This window comes from Marmota monax, unplaced genomic scaffold (assembly GCF_021218885.2).
Source record: "Marmota monax isolate L192 unplaced genomic scaffold, Marmota_monax_Labrador192_F-V1.1 WCK01_AAM20220418_F8-fsc00079, whole genome shotgun sequence".
NCBI classification, from domain to species: Eukaryota; Metazoa; Chordata; class Mammalia; order Rodentia; family Sciuridae; genus Marmota; species Marmota monax.
Window position 1 is genome coordinate 169690 of NW_026694099.1, and position 16817 is coordinate 186506.

General features: G+C 37.9%; 2 gene segments (V, D, J or C); both read left to right on the forward strand.

The window, feature by feature from the left end:
• The first annotated feature begins 3036 nt into the window (after nt 1–3036).
• LOC124107273 (T cell receptor alpha variable 8-3-like) lies at nt 3037–3888 on the forward strand. The segment is given in 2 exon segments: nt 3037–3230; nt 3357–3888. Coding segments are annotated over 2 exon segments (513 nt in total).
• A 10968-nt stretch (nt 3889–14856) lies between these two features.
• LOC124107269 (T cell receptor alpha variable 9-1-like) lies at nt 14857–15660 on the forward strand. The segment is given in 2 exon segments: nt 14857–14977; nt 15117–15660. Coding segments are annotated over 2 exon segments (381 nt in total).
• Nucleotides 15661–16817: the final 1157 nt, after the last annotated feature.

A 16817-nucleotide genomic window follows, 5' to 3' on the forward strand; every position in this document is an offset into this window, starting at 1 on the left:
CTTTGGTTTGTATCCTACTAGTATCATACTTAGTATCATTCTCTAGTTCCACCCATTTACCTGCAAATCCCATAATTCCATTCTTTTTTAAGGCTGAGTAATATTCCATTGTGTATATGGACCACATTTTCTTTATCAATTCATCTGTTGAAGGGCATCTAGGTTGTTTCCATAGCTTAGCTATTGTGAATTGAGCTCCTATAAACATTGATGTGGCTGCATCACTGTAGTATGGTGATATTAAGCCCTTTGGGTATAAACCAAGGAGTGGGATAGCTGGGTCAAACGGTGGTTCCAGTCCCAGTTTTCTGAGGAATTTCCATACTGCTTCCCATAGTGGTTGCACCAATTTGCAGTCCCATCAGCAATGTATGAGTGTGCCTTTTTCCTCTTTCCCCTTGCCAAATCTTATTGCTTCTATTCTTGATAATAGCCATCTTGACTGGAGTGAGATGAAATCTTAGAGTAGTTTTGATTTGCATTTCTCTAATCCCTAGAGATGATGAACGTTTTTTTCATGTTTGTTGAGCAATTGTATTTCTTCTTCTATGAAGTGTCTGTTCAGTTCCTATGCCTATTTATTGATTGGTTATTTGTGTTTTTTGTTTTTTTTGGTGTTGATTTTTTTCTGTTCCTTTTATATGCTGGAGATTAATGCTCTGAGGTAAATGTGGTAAAGTTTTTCTCCAATTCTGTGGGTTCTTTGTGAATATTATTGTTTCCTTTGCTGAGAAGAAGCTTTTTGGTTTGAATCCATCCCATTTATTTTACTTTTTGTGCTTTGGGAGTCTTGTTGAGGAAGTCAGATCCTAAGCCTACATGATGTTGATTTGGGCCTACTTTTTCCTTTGATTAGGTGCAGGGTCTCTATTCTAGTGCCTGAGTCTTTGATCCACTTTGAGTTGATCTTTGTGCAGGGTGAGAGATAGAGGTTTAATTTTATTTTGCTACATATGGATTTCCAATTCTTCCAGCACCATTTGTTCAATAGGCTATCATTTCCTCCAGTGTATGTTTTGGGCACCTTTGTCTTATGTGAGATAACTTTATTTATGTGGGTTTGTCTCTGTGTCTTCTATTTTGTACCATTGGTCTACATTTCTATTTTGGTGCCAATACCATGCTGTTTTTGTTACTATGTCTCTGTAGAATAATTTAAGGTCTGGTATTATGATGCCTCCTGCTTCACTCATCTTGCTAAGGATTGCTTTGGCTATTCTGGGTCTCTTATTTTCCCAAATGAATTTCATGATTACTTTTTCTAATTCTATAAAGAATGTCATTGAGATTTTAATAGAAATTGCCCTAAATCTGTATAACAATTTTGGTAGTATGTCCATTTTGATAATGTTAATTCTGCCTATCCAATAGCATGGGAGATATTTCCATCTTCTAAAGTCTTCTTCAATTTCTTTCTTTAGTGTTCTGAGGTTTCCATTGTAGAGGTCTTTCACATCTTTACTTAGATGGATTCCAAAGTGATTTATTTCTGAGTCTCCTTGATCTTGAATCTCCACAACTGATATCAATTGAAGATCTACTTAGGATTTCCATTTCAGCAGTCTTCTCATGGACTGATTGCCAGAAAGCTACACAGTGGCTTTCATTTCTCTGGTTTAACCATCACTGGATTTATATTTTTCTTCTTTCATTAATAGGGATTTTGGCGAGATGGATCCCTGAGCAGGTGCGATCATCTGATATCTAGAATCAGAAGTATTTTCCATGGACGTTTAAGTTCTTAAACTAAGACATGAATAAGAGACAATGTACACACAAAAAGAAGCTGAAAAATGCAGATCCTCAGAACAGAGTTGACTCATGTTGCTAGGAATAATCACATCTCTGGGAAAGAATATATCCAACTTAAGAAAAAGAGTCCTATTAGACTGATGGAAAGCCGCTTGCTGGCTACCTATATTGATAGCTCCATGTGTCTAACACCTCAAGTGGGTGAAAAGAAAAGGCTTCACTTTCATAGGAATGACTTTGCTCTTGGCCACAATCAACACTACCCTCATTTTACAAGACCTGACTTTCACCCACAAAAAACTTCTGCTTCCTAAGTTGGGTTTCATGATCAGATTTCTCCACTATGTTCTATGCCTCTGAGAAGTTTCTCCTGGCTCTGCTCTGGCACTGATACTCCCAGGGTTCTGCAGTTAATGCAAATTTACTTTTACACTGGCCTTAAATCCTTCCAACATTATTTATGTTTGATTTTACAATGCTTTCATCAGTTGGCCTATCTCATCTGTAAATGCTCTGGCCTATCAATGCTCCTTTGATGATGAGGCATCCAGAATTGGATATCATACACCAGTCACGTTCAGAGTAGATTAATGTATTAATTGATATTATATTATTGTTGTTGATCTAAAGAAAGCCACTGAATCTTCTTAATTCTGCTTGAAGTAGTCAAAGATACTCTAACTTAATTTTCCTAGGTGAGGGCCCATGTTCTAGACTGCTAATCTAGTTTTAATTTTCACCAGTCAAGGTAATTGTTTACACATCCTACCACAATCTTTCCTCCTTGGCAGGATGCTCACTGCCAACAAGGCCATCCATAGCTCAATGGAGGGAAGTTGATCTCAATGTCTCTGCCCAAGCACGACAGTGGTAATGGAATCCAAAATCGATTAGTTTTGTTGTGTGATCATTTTCTCTAAAGTAAATTTGTTCTTCGTTTTACAGTCCCTATTTTTCATTAAAGCTAGGTTTAATTCAATCTGCTACAGAGGTTGACCAAGCATCTATTAGGAAAGAAAGAAATAGTCAGTGAAAGTTTTTGCATAACTCTGAACAAAAGGAAAGCACAGATTAGCTTCCTGTGGGCAGTCTGTATCGTCATTTTTTATCCGACCTCCAGAGGGCGATGTTACCCAGGCCAGAAGTCCCTGCTTCCCTTGATCAGCGCTTTCAGCTCAGTCCCTCCTACCTGCTGCTGATTGGAGGACCCTCACCGAGTCCTCTAAGGAAGGGACAAATGAGGAAAATCTGGGGGGCAGATGGCACTGGGGAGCATTTCATCAGTTTTTGTTATTGTGCCTAAGCAAGGGATGTGTCTAGCCCAACCTTTCTCACACCATCTTTTTCCAAGAGCTGGGCTTCTCAGCCACTTTCCTGCTCACTAGGAGGAAATTTTCCAGAAAGCCGCCTTCAGCATTCTCAGTGGTCGGCCATGCACTTCATACTTATCCTATTCCTAGGGATACATTATGCTCTGAGTGAGTACAATTGCTTGATGTTCCCTAGATCCACCTAAGCCATTGCTTTCTGATTCAAATCTTAGTAAAAGTACTTTCTATAGTAAAGCCTTCCTGGCACTTACTGACATAACATTAATTTTGCAGGAGATTCCAGAGCTCAGTCAGTGACCCAGCCTGACAGGCAGGTCACTATTTCTGAAGGAAACGCTCTGGAACTGGCCTGCAACTATTCCTATGGTGGTTCGTTTTCTCTCTTCTGGTATGTCCAGTACCCCAACCAAGGCCTCCAGCCTCTCCTCAAGTACATTTCAGGAAATACCCTGGTTCAAGGCATCAAAGGCTTTGAGGCAGAAGCTAAGAAGAGTGAATCTTCCTTCAACCTGAGGAAACCCTCTGTGCACTGGAGCGACTCAGCTGAGTACTTCTGTGTTCTGGTTGCCACAGTGACTGGGGCTGCAGGGGGAGCTGAACATAAACTTTGTGATATTACAGGGAGGAGAACTGTGTCTGGGAGATTTTGGATTCTGACATCGTACAAGCCATGGTGCTCTTATTCCACAGTGTGTAGGCTCCCAGGACTTGCTGAGCCAGCGTGGGTGATAAATACTTAAGTGGCTGAACTTAAGGAATGTGACATAGCACAGAAGAGGTTTGCTTTTCATTCATCATTCTATTTTTTAAACATCCAAGACAAAAGGTAATTCTCCTTTACTAAACATGAGCAATGGGGGACTTGAGGTGAAGGGGATAATTCTATAAACTGGGCCTGCTGTGCTGACCCCATATACTTTCTTATAAAAAGCAAATTGCCTGCAGAGCTTCCTGGCTTAAGTTAATTGCATATGTTACATTCTTCAGCTAAAAGTTTGTTATCTGCAGGAGAAAGGAAGGCCCAAAAGGTTCTTCCTTGCTCATTAGTAGAATTTAAACTACCCTGAAAGGAGGGCTTTGTGGCCTTGACACCGATCACATTCCAGAAATCAGGAAGATAAAGTAATAAAGAACAAAGCCCCCAAACCATAAAATCTGTAAGGACAAGTCAGTGAGGCCAAAGTGACCCAGCATGGCCTTGGATCTTTAGCATGTCATTATAAAAGTCAGATCTCCCCTCCATGGGCTTGGAAGTTTGATGAAATACTGCCCTCAGAAGTCAAGAGGTGGACCTAGAGGGAGTCTCTGGAAACTTCTCTGAGACCCTTAATAAAACTGGAGGACAAGAGGAGTGCACTGTTTTTCTCTTCGCTGAGTGGACCCATTCTCTTCCTTAGGAGTGTCCCTTTATTCCCTTTTCCTGTCCCTTCTAATAAACCCATGCCTGCTACTCTGAGCAACCTGTCTGCAATCTTTCCAGTGTGATGGCAAGAACCCATTATCAAGACTATGCCGGCTGCTTCAGCTCTGTCTTGGGCCATTCTTCTATAGCACTACCTTCCTAACTTGGTAATTTTAAGGTAGTTTTCCTGGAGCCTTTTCTCTGACCCCTCTCTGTTAGTTATTTTCTCACATTTTTAGGAGCCTTAATTAGAAAGGAGGAGATCAAGTGTGATGGTGAATGGCTTAGAACATGCAGACATAAATGATAAATTAGGAGGATTGAAGAAAGAACAGTGAAGAACTCAAACTCTTTAGCATTTTTTAAAGGGACTATTAAGGAGAGAAAAGATGCCAAATCTAAGTACCAAATTCCATTATTTTATAGAAAAGCTTGTTTTGTTTTCCCCAGTTATGAAAGTCAATGCTTATTTTGTTGGTATCTTAAATTCTAAAATACCCACATCAGAAATCTTTAAAATTGGTAAGATAGTGAAATTTTCACTAATATTATCATTGCTCTCTTTTTTTTTTACCCTCATTCTGTTTTCATATGATTTCACAGTTGGACTTTTATAAATTGTGTCTTATCTGTTTAGCCTTACTACAATAACAATATAGTTATTATAAAATATAATATTACATAATATTATATTATAAAATAAGCAAAGTTTAGCAACATTTGGTCCCTGAAGATTAACTAATTAAGTATCTGCAGTGGCAGTAAAAGATCTTTCCCCTGGCTAGGAGGAAAAAGCTTTCCCCTGGCTAGGAGGAAAAAGCCATAATTTTTTATTCTTTGTATTCTAAAATTTGAGGATATTGAAGGAGAATCAAGAGGAGGAGGAGGAGAGTTGGGATTTTTGTTGTACTTCCTAGTGCTGTCATGATTAAGAGATGAAGATTATAGGAAATTAAAGATATGGAGAATAATAGTGGATTGTGCACAATTATTTTCCTTAGCCAAATAGGATCAGCATTATTTTTTAAATCATATTGATATGGCTATTTGTGGTATATGAATTTAAAGAATTTCAGGAAATGAGGTAAGATAATAAAATTATTCATGAGAGGCTGGAGATGTAGCTCAGTGTTAGATCACTTGCCTAAAATTTGCAAAGTCCTGGGTTGATCTCCACAACCATACATACAAAAATAATTATTCATGAGTAATGTATGCTTATTTAATGTTTTGTTCTTCAGACTTCTTTCTCTACTGTTTCTGAGAGGCTGATTCTCTCCATGAGACTCAAGGACACAGGCCACGCTACAAATGACTGCAAGTGGATACTTGGCACAGTACTTATGAGGAGAAATGTTATATTATATTTTCAATTCCAGACTGAAAGTTATGAAATACAATTCCTGGAATCAGATACCTCAAACATCTGGAAAAGTATTCCCCATCTTTACTCCAGCAACCCTGCCTGGGATACCAAAGCAGTTTTATTTATATAATTATTTTATACATGTGAAAACTTTACATAATACACAGATATAGAATAGAATTAGAAAGCCCCAAATATTTAGACATAGTTATATTTTCCATAGGAACATATTGCAATATATTTAAAAATAACATTATATTTCTTCAAATTAATATGCTCAAAAGTCCTGCTTCAAATTTTTAGAAAGAAATAAAATATTACTATTAAAATTATTATTTCTTATTTTTCTTCCTTGATCTCATTCCCTCCTGTACTCTCATTAAAAACAAATAATAAAAAACTAGTTTCTCAAGTGCATGTTTCTATCCCTCTAATACATATATATTTGTAAACAATGTGTGGCTCTTTATTTTGTATTTTTTTTAATTTACATGGGGTCTATCCTATATCATATGTAATTGTAAAAATTACTTTTTTTCACAGTAAATATTTTTGAGATATAAAACATTAATACATGTAGATATACAGTTTTAGTTGCTATGCTGTATCTCCATTTTTGAAGATACCATATTCCCTTCCTAATGGACATTTGGATTGTGTGATACCATCTGTAATGGTCTCCAGCTTAACTAAACAGTCAAATGTGCAAAGCTCAACAGGCCACATAGGTATTAATTTTAGCAGTCCACAGTTCTTGGACTTTTTATTCTTTTAACAACTCCTTCCTCCCCTCCTCCCATGTCAAGGTCTCAAATGTGAATGAACAAGACCAAACAGGCCTCAGGTCCCAAACAGAAACCAAAGTCTCCCATATCAGTTGCACAAATCACTGACCCAGAGCTATGGAACCCACCAAGAATTCATAGGTCATTTATGGCCAGATACAATTTCTAGGTAAGGATCATTTCTACTCTAGCAATGTTACCTAGAAAGATAGCTGTCATTCTACCTTCATCAGATTTCCAGAGGAAGAGAGACAAGTTAACCTAATTTTTTTCATGTAAAAGGAGAAAGAATTTTGTTAGTCCTTTATTAAAAGGGGGTTACCAGTTTTTTAATTTAAAAAATTCTACAAGGAATATAATTACAGATGTTTTCTTATGTGTAGGCAAAGAATGTCTTATTGTATAACTGGGAGTGGTATTTGCTGGATTACATGATTTGTACTTTTAAAATTTTACTAGTGTTTGCCAAATTGCTCCCCAAAATATTCTTGTCAATTTTGGCTTTCATCAGCAAATAAAAAAAAACTCCTATTTCCTCACATCCTTATGAGGATATTGATATTCCTTCTTTTACTTGCCCTCTTCTTTCTTTACCTGTGATTCCTGAATTTCCCAAATAAACTACTTGCCCTCAATCCTTCTTTCAGGATTGGCTTCTCGAGGAACTCATTGTAAGAGATTTGGTACCAAGGTGATCCTAGGAAGATAATACACAGAATTCTTATTAAATTATTCATAACCTGATGCTAACAATGATCCCATTATTCAGGGTCAGTGAGGGTGGTGATACATCCTGAAAGACTGTAACATCACAATTACTAATTAGTTGTTGTGAATAGCATGGGATTCAGGAGCAAGTTGTTGTAGCTGTTCTTGTGATATCCTAATTATTCAAGAAGTATTGTGATGATGACAACTATAAGTGCCTTGGAGTTAGTTATTTGTTGCCAGGTAAAAAGGAAGAACAAAATGGGATCAGCCAAAACCCTGGGCCTTTCCCATTTCTGACCAAGGAGTTGTTCTAAAGAGAACTGTGCCACTTCCTGACTGCCTTCCAAATATTGTGCATAGTCACTTTTATACTCAGAACCACAAGAATAAGAGGATTACCGGAAATGTGTTTTCCTGTTTAACCAAATTGACAATAGAATAACCCAGCTTAGAAAACAAAGAGAAAGAAAAAGAAAAAAAAAACTTAACCTCTTGCATATTAAACTCTCCCAATCCAGAGATTCCTCAAATTTTTCTTTCATTATATTCAGTGAAGCAGGGGTTAGATGCTCAGCTTCAAGCATTAGGGAACTATTGTTATCATAAATGAGAGACCACGGATGAGAAAAGGAAGGAATAGGACTAGGAGGCATGGAATTCAGAATTTTTAAAGAGTGTATTGATTGAGAAATAAGAGTCACATATTTATACTGGGAAAGTCTCACTCTTCACCTCAATTTTACAAAGCAAATTTCTTCTGTCATTTATTACACACTCATTCAACAGCACTTATGTGGCAATTTATTATGTGAATATGGCAGATCTTCAGAGCTTCAAGCAAGGACACCAAGTCTTAAAGTCTGCATGTAGTAGAGAAAATGAATTAGTCATTACCTTAATTTTCACCTTTGATGTATGGGGTTTCTTTTCATGTTCAGAGCCATTACTCTGAAAAATGACAAAAATTCTAAATATAAATTTATAAAACATTATAAATTATTATAAAACTATAGTCCACATTCAGCTGCTGTCTGCTTGAATTATAAGAGGGACCTTCTATTTACAAAACAGAATTATAATAGTTTCACTGTTTCAACTACATATCACTTAGTATAAGGAAGGACTGGATTCTCTGGTTTCCTGGCTGACTCTTGACAAATACATCAGAGTGAATCCAAGTCCTGAAGCACAGCTTCTGAGCTCTTGAAGTCGGGCTGTCTGAACAACTCCAACTGGGATTTAGCTGGTGCAATTTATGTGATTGATCTGTATGTACTACTGCATTCCACTCAAACCTGGCTACAATTTGAGTGCCTGTGGTTCTCCTATGACATTTATCTATCTCAGTGTGGAACTCAGATTCTCTCAGAGGAACAGAAGATAGCTAAAGCACAAGGGACAAGATTAACTTGAAAAATTAAATCATGGAAAATCACGTGTTTCACTCTGTTTCTGCTTAGATTTCAGGCAGAGTAGGTTTGATGAGTCAAAAGAGCTGGGAAAGGAGGAAGACACTGCTTATTCAGAGATCGATATAGGATTAGGGAAAAGAGAGAAGTGAGTATGAACCTGAACAGCATCGAAAATTAATTTTGTACCCCGAGCCTGTTAGTGTTTATACCTTATGTAGAACCATATAGTTGCCTTCTCTGAATTCATGAGAGTTAAAGTTTCCAGGAAACACATTGAAAAAGGCTTCCATGTCCAAGGATAAACACTGGTAGGGCTTGGCAGAAAAAAAAGGCATCCTTCCTTCTCTACAGTTAATCACTTCATCATTAAGCCTTCATATTATAAATCGAACAGGTAAGAACAGTTTAAGTGTGTGTGTGTGTCTTATTTATTCTAATTAGTTATATATGAAAATAGAATGTATTTTCTCATGTTATACGTACATTGAGTATAACTTCTAATTCTTCTAGTGGTACATGATGTAGAATTACATTAGCCACAAAACCATACATGCACATAGGATAATAATGTTTGATTCTTATACTATCTTTTCTATTCCCATTTCCCCTCCCTTCCCTTCTTTCCCCTCTGTCTAATCCAAAGTACTTCTATTCTTCCCTAACCCCTCCCCCTTATTGTGAATTATCACACATATCAGAGGTAACATTCTGCTTTTGTTTTCTTGGGATTAGCTTATTTCACTTAGCCTGATATTCTCTAGCTCCATCCATTTACCTGCAAATGCCCTAATTTCATTCTTTCTTAGAGCGCACAAATATTCCAATCTCTCTCTCTCTCTCTCTCTCTCTCTCTCTCTATATATATATATATATATATATATATATATATATATATCACATTTTCTTTATCCATTCTTCTGTTGGGCACCTAGGTTGGTTCCATAGTTTAGTTGTTGTGAATTGAGCTGCTACAGTTATTGATATGGCTGTGTCACTGTAATACACTGATTAAGTCCTTTGTGGGTATGAACTGAGGAGTGGGATAACCAGGTCAAATGGTGATTTCACTCCAAGTTTTCTGAGGAATCTCCATACTGCTTTCCATAGTGGTTGTACCAATTTGCAGTCCCATCAGTAATATATGAGTGTCCCTTTTTCCCCACATCCTTGCCAATATTTATTGTTGCTGGTGTTTTCTATTTCACTGCTTAAAATTGATCTGTTTATATTGTGTATGTCCACTTTATCTGATATGAGGATAGAAATCCCTGCTTGTTTACATGACCCATGTGAGTGATATGTTTTATCCTATCCTTTCACCTTCAATCTGTGGATGTTTTTGCCTATGAGGTGAGTCTCTTGGAGACAGCATATTGTTGGCTCTTATTTTCTAATCCAATCTGCCAGTCTATGTTTTTTGATTGATGAGTTTAGGCTATTAGCATTCAAAGTTATTATTGAGATATGATTTGTATTCCCAGGTTTATTTCTAGTTTATAACTTGAATTAGTGTTTTTTTTTTGATTTACTATTTAGCCAGTCTTTAGTGTAGCTCTCCCTTTTTCTGGTTTTCACTTTTTTTCCATTTCATCTTCAAGGAATATTTTGCTGAGAATGTTCTGTGGTGCAGGCTTTCTAGTTGTGACTTTTTTTTAACTTTTGTTTATTGTGGAAGGTTTTTGTTTCATCTTCCAATATGAAGCTTACTTTTGTTGGGTATAGAACTCTTGGTTGGCATCCATTTTCTTTCAGAGCTTGGTATATATTATTCCAAGACCTCTTAGCTTTGAGGTTCCTTCACATGTGTGCAAGTCAGCCCAATTTAAAAGTGAGTGTGAAGGTCAATCCCTATAGCACTCAACCTATCAGTGAATCAGACATCTCAGAAACTTGTTTTTATTGTATTTACAAATGTATCAGTCCATGATGTGTTGGGAAAACACTGGTCCTTCTCTACAGATTGAGAATCACAATACATAATGTTTCTATGAAATGGCATGCTGACTGGGGTGGTGTTGAATGAGGTGGTGGGCTGGAGGAGAGGGAGAGGACACTCCAGGCACCCAATGGACCCACAGGGACATGTGCAAGGAAGAGGCCTCAGACTATTCCACTTCAAAGTTGTGCCTGGGATTATTTGAAGCTAGAGACATCTGCACCATGAAGAGAATGCCGAAGTAATAGGAATATTATTCCTAGTTGGAACATATAAACAAATGCTAAATTCTTTATTCACCTTCTTCTCAAGCTAGTTTGGTTTGAGAGATCAGCTGAGATCCATATTGGTTTCCCTCTAGATGAAATCTGTCATGTTTCTCTGGTAGCCTACAAAATTCTATCCTATTCCATATGGTAGACATTTTCTTAATAATATACCTTGGTGTGAGTCTGTTCTAGTTTTGGACATTTGGGGTCCTATAAGCCTCCTGTATTTGATTTTCCATTTCATTCTTTAGGTTTGGGAATTTTTCGGATATTATTTAATTGGAAAGATTGTGCCTTCCTTTTCTTTGTATCTCCAAACCTTTATCTATCCTGATAAATCTGAAATTTGATCTTTTCAGGTTGTTCCATATTTTTTGGAAGTTCTGTGCATGGTCTCCTAACATCTTTTCTCCGTTTTCAGCTTTGTTTTCCAGATTATATAGTTTGTCTTCATTGCCTGAAGTTCTGTCTTCCAAGTGGTCTATCTATTGGTCATGCTTCCCATTGAATTTTTAATTCATTTTATTGATTCCTTCATCTCAAGGATTTCTGCTTGATTTCTTTTCAGAATCTCTACCTCTTTATTGAAGTGATCTTTCACCACCTGAATTTTATCTATGATTTCACTACTTACATTGTCGTTTACCTTGCAAACCTGTTTAATTATATATATTCTAAACTCTTTCTCTGTCATTTCTTTCACTGGGAGTCAATGGATCTATCATTGGAGTATCTTGGTTTTGGGGGGGGGTGATTTTCACCCTTGTTTTTTCCATATTGTTCTTTATGTCTACCCATCTAGTAGTGTGTCTACCCTGTAGACTTACAATTTCCCTGAAAATTTCCAGTATTTTGTCTTTAAGGGGGAGACAAATAATAATAGCAAACAATGCAAAAAAAAAAAAATACCACATTAAACCAAATAGCTCCTACTATGCTGTGTGCATTTTTGTCACAATAAACAGAAATGTTGTGTTCAATTGTTACCTACAATGAAAACAGTAAGTTTGCCAAAGTGCTTACAATTTCAAATGCTGGACAAAGAGAGAACAGAAGTGGTGTTCTTGAGGGAGGAGGAGAGAATATAGAATAAAAAATTACAGGAAGAGTAAAAGAGTGAATGATAAGAGGTTGGCTGCTAGCAGGAGAAAAGAGAGAAAGAGATTCAAGGCAAACAAATAAGGAAGAGAAAAAATATATATGAAATAAAAATTAAAAATCGAAAAAAAAATTTAAAAAGGCTATAAAACAAAACTGAAATATACTATTCACACATCCCAGTCCTCAATAAACTGATGCATGAAAAATAATTGGTTTCAAAATGATAGAAATGTAAGAGAAAAAGGGGGGAAAAGATCTTGATGAAAAATTGAACAATTGTTTCTCTTGGAGTTCAAAATATTCTCAGCTTCCTTTCTCAGAAGTTAAATGCATTTGCAGCAAGTGTGATGCTTGCTCCCACCTTAGGGTGGGTGTGGTTTCTAGGATAAGAAGGTTAATCCTGGAGGAGGAATTCCTGGAGGCAGGGTGTAGGTTTAAGTATCTCCAGTCTCTTGGCTGAATGCCAGTTGGTCTGGAGATTTTAAGTCAGAGCACCTCCAGGACCCAGTAATTGCTGGTCCATGCTGGAAGAAAACACCCAGAAATATCCTTTGGGTTCCACTCATGTGGTGTAGGAGCCTAATCTTAATCCAATATGTTACCTGTGCACTCCATGATTCCTGGTCTGTGATTCAGTCTCCAAACTCAATCTCTCCTGCCCTCACCCTTTCAAATTCCTGGTCAGGAACTTCTCTCCCCATTGGTCCTGCAAGCAGCTGGATTGGAAGGGGAGTGGGAAGCCAGATGGGTTACCATGAACAGTATTACCCTTTGTAAACCTCTCTCCATGTTTGATTTTCTCCTGTCACTTAGGCACACTCTCTGTCATGCAGTACGCATTTTCCTGGCTTATTTCTCAGCTGCAAAATAATTCCTTCTGTTGTCTTCTACCTGGCTTGGGAAGAGATGGTGTCTTTTTTTCTTTATGAGGATATTGTGCAGTACAGCTTATTGTTTATTTGGGCAATGACTCTGATTTCTAAACTCTCCATGTCCCCAGAAGTCTCAGTCCTCCTGAGAATGAGGCTTCCTTTAATTCCTTTATTGCTGTACTGTGTTCATGGAAGGACTGTTCTGGCTTGTGCCTTCACTTGCTGACGCAGCTATGGGGCTGGGGATTTTTCCTCTTATTTTATTTCATTCAATCACCTGAGTCCCTGATCTGTTTTGAGTGTCCAGTATTAAATTCCAGTAAAGTCCCCCCTAATTTTCTTCATTCACCCACCTTGCTGAAAAGCCACCTGTCTGCTTTTCTTGGAGCCACCAGGGAAGCGATCTCCCCATTCCTCCATCTTCCTGGAAATGCATTTTGGTTTTGCTTTGGTCACTTCAGTTCTATCAAGCAGAATACTTGTTTTAAAACCCTGTGTGCATTAGAATCTCCTTCTGTTCTGAACCCAGGAGTGCCTCACTTGGTCAGTGTCCCTAAAGATCATTTTGCAAACTTGTATCACAATGGCTGCACCACAAACCACCTGAGATTTTTTTTTTTAATTTTAAAGATTTATTTTTATAAGTAAGTGGAGATACCTCCAAATCTGTATTTTAAAATTGATCACTAGCTAAATATTGTCTGTTGCCTGGCTATGAGATGATTCATCACAGCAGCAGACACATCTACCCATCCTGGAAGCTAAGATTGAATTCATTTTTTGGTTTCTTCAGAAAAACCCAAGTTCTGTGAGTTTTCTGTTGTGTAAGAACAATAATTTTATTCACCTCAATTGGTCAATAATGTTGGCAGTGGACATTTGAAGAGAGCACTGAGGGTTTCTAGGGTGACAGGGTTAAGAGAGCACACTTGAGGTAAAATTTACATGAAAGATTTAGTATCAGAACAACAACAGTTTTGAAGCCACAAACAGTAACGAATTTGCCTGATGTGCATAGGCTAATCACATTATCTAGGCATGATTAAAATCCTAGGGCAGAAGAAAATGATGCCAGATAATTTTATAAGGATGTAATAATGTTCATTACTACATTTCTTCATAATAAGAGCTATATCTTTTTCAATTCTGGTGCTACAGATTGAACCCATGCATGCTAGGCAAGCACTCCACCACTGAGCTACATCCTCAGCTATTTTTCAATTTTTAATCAATATACATGTAATATAAAATTTCTTTTTTAAAAATTATTAAATTGCATCTTTTATAATTAATGTCTTTTTAAATGTGAAGTAATGTGATATTTTAAATAGTGGATTTCTTCAACTTAATTTATAAATTTACACATTTATACAGCAAGATGATACTCAGAGAGGGAGTGTCCTCAACTTCCTTTACATTTAAGAATATTTGTTAACCTCCTGCTAAGTTTCTGACATTGTTACATGAGTGGGAATAACAAGACTGGTCAAAATTTAAAGTCTCTGCTATCCAAAGTCATGTACTGGTGATTAAACATGGGTTGACATTCCTCTGATTTTATCCTAAAACTTGCTCAGATGATTTTTCAGTGGCTCACAGAGTGGACAAAAATGGCTAAATAAGGAAAGGTAAAATTAAATTCTTTTTAGAAATGGCATGGCATGGAGTTTCCAAGGAATCTGATGTACAGGGCAAAAATAAGCTTGTGAAAAATACCAACTATTATGTGAATTGTGATAGGCCATCTGACAGCTAACAGGTGTCTTAGAAAAGAAGCCAGAAGCAGAGCTACAATACTGACTGGAGAGAGCAGGTCAGCAATCCACTGAGTTTCCAATCCTGCCCACAAGGGGGTGCACTTCTAACACACACACACACACACACACACACACACACTTCCTGTTTTACTTCTGAACTCACAAGAATCCTCACTGTGACCTGAACCTTTCCTTACACTGTGAATTCAGGATCCAAGGACTGCAGAGGCTCTGAAAATGAACTGTGCCCCAGGACCAGTGATTGTATTAGTCTTAATGTTTGGTAAGGAAAATGGCATATAGAGCTTAGAGTGTTTGGTTCCACCATGCTGATGCAATTTTTAACCAATATTTCTCTAAGAGGCAGAACGCTAACCGTGATGAAGGCACCCTGCACTGAGTTATTATTTTTTTCTTCTCAGGAGGAAGCAATGGTGACTCGGTGACCCAGACAGAAGGTCAGGTGATCATCTCTGAAGGGACTTCCCTGACTGTGAACTGTTCCTATGAAACCTCACAGTATCCTGCCCTATTCTGGTATGTCCAATATACTGGAGAAGGTCCACAGCTCCTTTTTAGAGTCTCAAAAGCCAATGAGAAGGGCAGCAACAAAGGTTTTGAAGCCACGTACAATAAAGAAACTTCCTCCTTCCACTTGAAGAAAGCTTCCATTCAAGAGTCAGACTCGGCTGTGTACTACTGTGCTCTGAGTGACACAGTGGCAGAATCTGCAGGGGGAGCTGAGCACAAACTCTGAGTAGCAACCAGGGGCCTGGCGGCTGAGCATCTGCCTTAGATCTCTCTGGTTTGGGGACCAGGAACTACTCTGCTATCATAGCCATCTGACATCCACCCAGGCAGTGCTATGCTATCAAAGTCATCTAAACCAAACCCTAGAACACTTCAAAAGAACAAGAAGTAAACAAGCCTCAAACAAGATGCCTTAACAGTGAGGGTAAAAACAGTCTGTCACCATAGTTCCTCAACCATGCTAGAAATACATGATTTCAAAAAGATAGAACTTCCCAATGAAGGAAATGTTCTTTATGTTCACCCTTGAATGTAATTCTATCTCCTTGATCTTCTCCCAGGATATGTAGGAGTATATTGTGTTCAGAGACAGCTGTGGTATATGATGGTGCAGATGTGTAATGTCTTTGATAAGCTGGTGATTTCTGAGGGAATCATCCAAAGAAACAATAGGTCCCGTTTTTTATGGTACTAGGGATTGAACCCAGGGGTTCATGCATGCTAGGCAATTGCTCTACCACTGAGTCACATCCCCAGCCCAACAGTCCATTCTTAAAGAAAAAAAATATACGAAAGGAAGGAGAAGGAGAATTTACATTTTTGTTAAAAGCCATCTGTGGGCTATGTATGGACTACATCAGCATCGCAGCCTAGTGAATAGCAACATCTGGTGTTTGGGAACTTCCCGTGGCAATCCCACAGAGTAAGATCGCCCAAAAACATTGTGAATTTCTATGCCACGCTGCCTGGTCCCATACAACACTGGAGATGGGGTGACCTGGCACAACCACCCAGCCACACAGCCCCTCAGAGATGGGCGTGACCTGCCAAGATGCCAATCAACCTGCTGACTGCAAGACATCAAGAAGCAAGACTCCACTCCTGAAACTTTATCCCTGCCTTTGATGTACCCCTTTAAATAAACCAAGAGAGCCATTTTCTAATTGTCTAGCTCCAGCTCTTATGTGGACTGGACCTATCAGAGGCTCCACCTTTTTGAAACTATCTTTCCAACTTTGTCTTTTTTCCTTCACTAATTTAGACTTTAATTTTTAGGTGGCTTACACCTTCCTTGCCAGGAAGAAGAACCCCCCAATGAGGCACTGGTCACCTCCCTATAAGTCTTTCCACAAGAAAGAGAAAATGGAACACTTCTTTATTTTCTTGGGTTAATTATATGGCATACATACGTGGCAGAACTCCAAAATAGATTAGCCACTACCCAAAATATGTAGAGATACCCACCCTTTTCTCAGTAAGAATAATAATTTCTCTGTGAGATGATGCCAAGATAGAGAGGCAGTGTCCAGAGTCTGGAAAAGGAAAATTGAATTTCTTATCTGTAATTGGTCAGGAAGGGAATGCCAGCATCC